General features: G+C 46.4%; 1 protein-coding gene across 1 annotated transcript in view; it reads left to right on the top strand.

Annotated features, from left to right (window-relative positions):
* NGEF (neuronal guanine nucleotide exchange factor) overlaps positions 1-7903 on the top strand; it is an 82585-nt gene that overhangs the window by 17703 nt on the left and 56979 nt on the right. Inside the window, exons 2-3 of the mRNA XM_006760438.2 lie at positions 3415-3754; positions 7481-7595. Of these exons, the coding sequence (XP_006760501.1) occupies positions 3490-3754; positions 7481-7595 (380 nt within the window). The 5' untranslated portion in view covers positions 3415-3489. The remainder of the gene's footprint in view (positions 1-3414; positions 3755-7480; positions 7596-7903) is intronic.

Here is a 7903-nt window from a genome sequence, read left to right as displayed (position 1 = left end):
CTGAAATGATGCAGGTGACTTGGAATCATCCAGGCCTGCCTCCCTCTTAGGGGACCCATCTTGCCATGGAGGTATGCAAGCCCTTCCTGTTGTCACAGTCACAGCTAGGGTGACTTTCAGGCCACATTTCTGGACCATGCTCCCATCCCGCACCTGGATGGCTAATATACCCCACAGTCACATTGCCCTGGGCCTCCTACCTAAAGACACGTACCATCCTGTGCCCACCATACCATTGTCCCCCCACCCCAAGCAGCTGGCTTGGATTGCCAGAACTGGGTTTGTGGCAGCTTCCCTCCCCTCCCCACTACCTTTTCCCATGTGTCCTGACCTCCCAGACTGCCACTGACTCACGCAGGGAGGTCCCTGGCCCTCAGCCCAGCCCCGGGAGGTTTAATAGTCACTCCTGGCTCGTATGCCCAAAGCCACATGGCTAGGGCTGAGAGAGCAGCCTGGAACCCCTGCTTCTGCCTGATGCACCCAGGCAGTCTTCAGCCAATTTTTATAACAGCATCTCCTGACCACATCCCATGGGTCTCGATTTCCCCCAACAAACAAGTCAGACCGATGAGGTGCAATTCTGGCTGTACCCTTTGCCAGCTATGTGATCCTGGGCAAGTTACCAGAGCTTCCGGTCCCGCTGCTTCCTCATCTGTAAGATGGGGGTGATTGTCACATCTGCCTCCGGGAGTGAATCCGTTTACAGAGTGCTGTGGGTGCCTGGCACCAGGGATGCAGGGAACAAAACAGACTAAGCCCTGCCCTTTCAGAGCGTCCTGACGAGGGAATGTGGGCAGACGTGGGACACAGACATGGACAACAAGCCAGCCAAGCTTGTTGTGTGAGTAGCGAATGAATGAATGGTATGCCGAGGCCACTTTGCCATCAGCCCTCCCCCGTCCAATCACTAGGCTGACTCTATGGACTTCCACCCTGAAGCACCTGGAACAGAAACACGTGGGCTTAAAGCTCCCAAGGAGTTTCAGAGAAACATCAGGAGATTTGGGGTAGGGCTGTCTGGCTTCCAGCAGTTAATGGATATAGAAGAAATGGAGCAATTACAAAAAATATCTCAGATTTAGAACACATTTGCCTGAAATAGGCAATAATTGAGGTGGAATTAGAGTTGTTTTTCAGAGAGTTTTACAAATTCTGTGTGTGTGTGTGTGTGTGTGTGTGTGTGTGTGAGACGGCCTTTAAAATGGTATGATTTGGAATACATTTTCTCAAGGTTTCAGAGCCCACTCATTTAAAGAAAATGATAGAGAAGGTTTGAGGGCAGTCCCCAGGGCTCTCTCTAGACAGTCCCTCTGTGGGCTCTCTGAGCTGCCTTTGATCACAGAATTTGAGAGCCAGCTATGGAGCCCAGAGACACAGGCCCCCCTCCCTTCCCCCCACCCCTGGGCGGAAAATGAGGCCCTGAGTTCAAGTTAAATAAGTGATTACAGGCAGCAGAATATGGGGATTCAAACCCAGCCCCTTGACTCCCAGCCCAGTGCCCTTCACAATACATTGCATAGACCTCCATAAGTTCATAACACCGCACAGCCAACACTGACCATCAGCACGACACTGAAAGACATCACGCCAACCAAAGGGCTGGGGGAAAGGCTGCCTACAGCAGGGCACTGAGGAACTTAGGGGAGAAGGAACGTCCTGTATTTAGACTGTGGTCCTGGTTCCATGTACTGTATGTGTTCATCATACTTCAAAGATCTGGACACTAGTGAGGGCAAGTTCTACTGGGTGTAAATTATACCTAATTTTTTGTTTTTGTTTTGTTTTGTTTTTATACCTGAATTTTTGTTAAAAAGCAGCCTAAAATCAAAATGGTGATGATAATGGTAATGATAACCTTAAATGCCATAAGGCAGCCATGTTTGTGGCTACTTCGATTTTTGTTAAAAAGCAGCCTAAAATCAAAATGGCGATGATAATGGTAATGATAACCTTAAATGCCAAAGGTTACTTTGTGGCTACTTCAGGGAGGTTTTCGAGATGCTGAGGTCAGAGCAGGAAGTTGCCCTGTTTGTAACAGTCAGTCAGCTTCAGTCTAGGACTTCCCACTGCAGACTCTGCTGGGAGGCTTTCCATCTGTACGCCCCCATGCTCCAACCCCAAGCCAGCTTTGCTCCCACTTCCCTGACTGGCAGTGAGTGGCAGTGGCCTGCCCAGTAATCCTGGTCATCGCCCGCCGTTGGGACAGCCCCCTCCGTGCTCCTCCACAAACCGCTCTGACTCACCGATCCTGTCTTTCCTCTGGTGCAAGGTCCCCAGCCCCACCTCCACCCTGGCTTAGGCACTCACCTACCACACCTGGATGATACTCATGTGATACCCGCCCTCTGGCCTCAGCCCCTCAGCCCAGCCTGCCCAGAGTTCCGGGATCCTGCCACCTCCTCACTCATGGTCATCAAAGATGTGGCAGGAACTCCCTGACCCAGTTCAGAGACCTCCACAGACCAGCCCCAACCCACAATTAACTCCTACATTGCCCGCCCCGCCCCCCACCCCAGCACAGGACCCCTGTCCACTTATTGCCCCCAGACCGGCTCTCAGCTGAAAACAGCCTCAGTATCAGAATCAGAGGCAACACTGGTGGGAGGCATAGAGAGCAAGGGAAAGGAGAGAGAAGTAGATGTCATAATCATTAAATACTAAACTCCCCATGACCCTGTCTGGACACCTCTGGTGATGGGACATTCCCTGACCCCCAAAGCAGCCACTGTGCCTTTGGACAGCTCTGAATTCTCTCCCGTGGTCCACAGCCAAACCCCTCCCCAGGCTCCAGAGAGCAGATATGTGATGACCTTGACCTCCTCCCTCCTGGGTGCTCTCTGCCTGTTCGCTCAGCCACTATCTGAGCTCAGGGCAAGGGGTCCCCCAGTCATTTGGCCAGAAGAGAAACCTCTCATTCTCATTCTACTGTGTGGCCCAAGAACAATTTTGCTTTTACGGTAACCACATCCTCTTGCCCACTGGGATGACAGACCTGCCCCTTACCGACAGCCCTTTCTGTTCTTCCCAGAACTCTTTCCTTTCATGTCTGCACATCTTCCTTTCCCTGGCGTTGGCTTCCTGGAGTTCCCCTCCTTGTTTTTTGCTACTCCTTTTCTCTTGAATTATTCAGAAAATGTTTACTTGAAAATTAGTTTTACAAGCCACTCTAAGCATTTTCCCCCACAGTGCATCCTATGAATAGAATAAACAAGTCTCAATTATAAAATGATACATGAATGCATCCAAATTGCAGTGGTTTAAACTGTAATTTTCATTGACAAAGACGCAGCCCCCAGGATGTGCAGATTATCCCAAATTTCATCAAATTTGAATCGGAGTGGAAAACATGCCCTGAAAGGAGTGGTTAACCTGATGATCCTAACTGAAAATAACTGTTCTCTTTCCATTCTAAAGGACTCAAAACTGGTGAAGTTTGGGGAGCTTATTGATCTCCCGTTGTTCTATTGAGAAACAACCAGCTCTATTTCCATGGAGACCAAGGACTCTGACCACTTGGAAAAGCCCCAGAAAAAATCAGCGGATGGCCCCTGGGAACTTGCTAATGAACCAGCCAAGGTGAGACCTGAGTTACTCTCAGAAGAAGAGAAAATGCCCCAGGCCGACCTGATCCAAGACAAAGAAACCCGTTACTACAACCTAATTCAGAGAAACTCCATCTTCAATCGCACTGTGAGACGCAGAAGCAAAGCCAAAGCCAGAGACACTCCCGAGTCAAACGCTGGGCACCTGGCAGGTCAGTACCAGAGACCGCTGTCACAGTTGTTCCTTGGCATCCAGCTGGAATCGTCAGGGCTGAAGGGCCCTAATTGAAGGAAAGGAGCCTAAGAGACAATGAAAATGATCAAGGATAGGGCCACCATTTTGAAACCATTATCTAAAGAATTCGAATACCCTCAATATGATGATGGGAATCTTTCAGGAGAAAGTGTTGACCCAAATGATACAATACATTTGCAAAAGGCGTTTGGTTTTAGGACTCAACAAAACACCCCCGGAGGGAGGCTTGGAGCTATCCATGTTTAGGGGCATCGGGAACACAAGGCTCTGTCCTGTCTTTTCACTGTCACCAGAGTTTCTGCTGTTCTGAAAATACATGAGATTAATACCTTGAGAAGAGTTTGCAGCAGGAACCCTTAATCTTTTAATGCAGTTTTTGCACAATTTTATCTGCTCAAAGTCTGTTCATTGAGCAGAATAAAGTTCAGAAACATTTACAAATGGGAGTATGAGAGCTATGGACTCCTTTCCTTGTGACTGGTTCACATGGCTGAGTGGGCAGCATGCTGGTGTCATCCCTAGCCGGTGGCAGCTGCCACTGGATAGACAGTATGGCAACCCCTGTTTTAAATCCAGGGGCTTCATTAACTCGATCAATAACTCCTTACTTAAACTCTATCCGGTAGCCTTCTGCTACATGAGAAACCACCCTCAAATCACAGGACAAAACAATGTTTTATTGTTTCTCATGATTCTGGGGGTTGGTAGGGTGGCTCCTCTGTCTGGGCCACTTTGACCTTTGCCTTCAGCTAGTAGCTTTGGCTTATCTGGGTTTGGAAGATTAAGGAAAGCCTTGCAGGCCTCTTTGGTGGCTAGTGAGCTGGTTGGCCCAAGAGGGAACTCAGCTGGGGGTGCTTGTCTCTGCTCCATATGGTCCCTCATCCTCCAACAGGCTAGCTTGAGCTTGTTCACATAGCAACAGGCTTCCCAGAGAGCAAGAGCTGAAGCTACCAGGCCTTGAGACCTGGCCTGAGGTCTTACACAGTCACTTCTACCACATTCTTTGGGTCCAAGCAGCTCACAGAACCAGCCCAGATAAAAGCAAATGGAGAAACTAACTCTACTGCTTGATGGGAGGAATAGCATAGAATTTGTGGTTATTTGCCATCTGCCAAAAACACTAACAAAGTCACAGGTCAAGTACCGTGCCAGCAAGAGAAATACAATGACTGAAACATGACAGTCGTGGAGGTACATTATATTACTCTCCCAACTTTTGTTGGAAATTTTCCATAAGTTAAAAACTTACACACAAAGAATTCCTGACCTGGAGGAATTCACAAGATTGTAATGATGTCGTTTTATGGCAAGCAATGTGCCCAAGTTACAAGAGAGGTAAAGGCAAAGAATTAGACCCTTCTGGTGGGATTAGGAAAGATCCTCCAAAGAAGATGAAATTTTAGATGAGTCTCAAAGGATGAGTAAGGACATGGCCAGAGAGACAATGGGAGCCAACTTGGCTAAGCACTTATAGGTACAGTTACTATGTCAGGCCGGCATTTCAAGGGTATCCTTACCATACCCATTTTACAGATTTTTAAAAAAGAGCAACTGAGGCCCAGAGAGATTAAAACACTTACCCCAAAGCACACAGCTAGTGAGCTGCAGTTTGAACTGGAGTTCAGATTCTTCTAGTCCCAAATCCTGTGCAGATGGAGAAACAGGTAAACCAGCTCTGTCCAACAGAAATATAATGCGAGCCGCATGTCATTTTAAATTTTCCAGTGACAACATTAACAACGTAAAAAGAAATGGGGTAAATTCATTTTAACAATGCATTTTACTTAATGCAATACATCCAAAATATTATCATTTTATCACATAGTCAGTAATCAATATAAAAATTAGTAGTGAGGTGTTTTGCACTTTTTTTTGCACTATGCCTTTGAAATCTGTTCAGTAGTTTATACTTACCACCCCTCTCATTTTCATTGGAAAGGCTTGATGGGGATTTAGATTTCATAAAATGTACAGTCGGAAAAGTGACTTACATATCCAGATTGTTCCAAATATCCTTAAAATTTTCCAATAACTGACTGGAGTACCAGTTTTTATATTTAAATTTAAGTTAATTTAAGTTTTAAAAATGAAGAATCTACTTCCTCAGTCACACTAGCCTCGTTTCAAGTGTGTAATAGCTAGCGGCAGCCCCCTTGGACAGCACGGGTTACAGCACGAAATCAGAGGGAGGAGCTCTACAGCTGCCTCGGGTCAGGGGTGTGGGCTTTCTGAGCAGGAGAAAAGGTGGGTGTGGGGCTGTGTGTGAGATGAGGCTGGAGAAGGAAACTGAGTCACTGGGGAAAGAGCCTCGGGTTTGTGGCCTCCAAGCCGAGTGGAGAACGCTGACGCCTGGGTAGACGGCAACAGCCCCAAAGGTGCCATTTATGTACAGACCAGAAATTTTCAGCAGACTCACAGTTTTATTTTTAAAGTGACTCCCTCCATTCACCCTCGCCCCCGCCCCTTCCCCCCCTCCGCCCTCCCCAGGAGTTAACTCCCCAAGACAGCCCAGCAATGCCTGACCCAGAGTCCAAAGGAAGAAATGGTGTCCTACACTCCGCCCACAGGGAGCAGACGAACCGCCTCCTGGCATCAGCCTGCTGTGGAAATGCTGTGCTTTGGGAGTAAAACATATGTCTTTGTCTTAAATAATTTTAGGAACGTGAGTTAGTCATGAGACTTACTCATCTTCCTGGGACATATGGATTGGTCTATTTTTCTACAAAACTGGAGAAATGAATCCAGTTCTAAATGAACTCATGACAAAAGAAAACATGTGAAGCAGTTTTGATTTTTATTTACAAAAAATATAAAGTCGCCGAAACCGGTTTGGCTCAGTGGATAGAGCTTCGGCCTGCGGACTGAAAGGTCCCAGGTTTGATTCCAGTCAAGGGCATGTACCTGGGTTGCGGGCACATCCCCAGTGGGGGATGTGCAGGAGGCAGCTGATCAATGTTTCTCTCTCATCGATGTTTCTAACTCTCTATCTCTCTTCCTTCCTCTCTGTAAAAAATCAATAAAATATATTTTTTTAAAAAAAGTTTTAAAAAAATAAATAAAATGAAGTCACTTCCTAATTCCCTAAAAACAAAAGCAGACTCACTTTCGCTCTGGGTTCATGGTTTGTGATTTGGGTCTAAGAGGTGAGGAGATTCCCCGTTTCATCTGCTAAATGGGCACCCTTTGAAATCACACTAGAGCATTGACAAACAACCCCCTATGGGTGATCAGACACTCTGCAGGAATATTGATTAGGATGTGGACATTGTAAAGTCCAAAAAGATTAACTGGCAAATGAGTTTGTCCTGTAGGAAAAAATAACACCATAGGTTATGGTTTTATTGCCATCTAAGACACTAACTAGATTTCTAAGTTTGCAATCTCCTCTCCAATATTCTTTCTTCCATGTATGTATGTATGTATGCACTTCTATATATCCATGTGTGTATGGATATGTGCATGGATCCATGAACTTTCTAATTTTCAGAGAGATGATCACCAAATACAGCACAAGGTGTGCCACATCCCTTCTCCCCCCAGGGGTATGAGAGGAAGGACACCCCTCTTTACCTCCCCTCGCTCCCCTCCCAGGGTGATAGCTGTTACTGACCTCGTCAGAGACTATTACCTGAAAAGGGGAAACGCATACTTGCTAACTTGCCACATTTCTTAAATGTCGCAGATTCACCGGAAAATGGAAAATCTGTAAAAGAGCTCCCGGCCTTGAATTTCTCGCAGAGCAGAACGCCCCTTTGGCTAATAGAAACTCAGACGGACCCAGGAGCCAAGAGAACGAGGTGAGAGACAGGGCATTATGAGGAGCTGGTTCATGACAAGCTGGAGCAGGGACATTGTGCAAAGTCTTGGTGGGAGACAAGGGTGTCTTGTGGTGTTTTTTTTTAAAAAGGTAATTTTTAGTTGTTCATGTTTTAAAAATCCACAATTTTCTTTTTAAAAATAACGCCATTGTTACTCTTCTGTCAAAAAACTAGGAAATTGTAGATAGTACATACATTAAGAAGCAGGAAAAAAAAAGAGAAAAATCACTATATCACCACCACTGAGAGAGATTTTCATCTATTGTACTGGCTTCAAGTCTTGTTTT

Source organism: Myotis davidii, unplaced genomic scaffold (genome assembly GCF_000327345.1).
Source record: "Myotis davidii unplaced genomic scaffold, ASM32734v1 scaffold370, whole genome shotgun sequence".
NCBI lineage: Eukaryota > Metazoa > Chordata > Mammalia > Chiroptera > Vespertilionidae > Myotis > Myotis davidii.
Note: the sequence above shows the minus strand (reverse complement) of the source record. Positions and strands in the feature narration are given on the sequence as shown.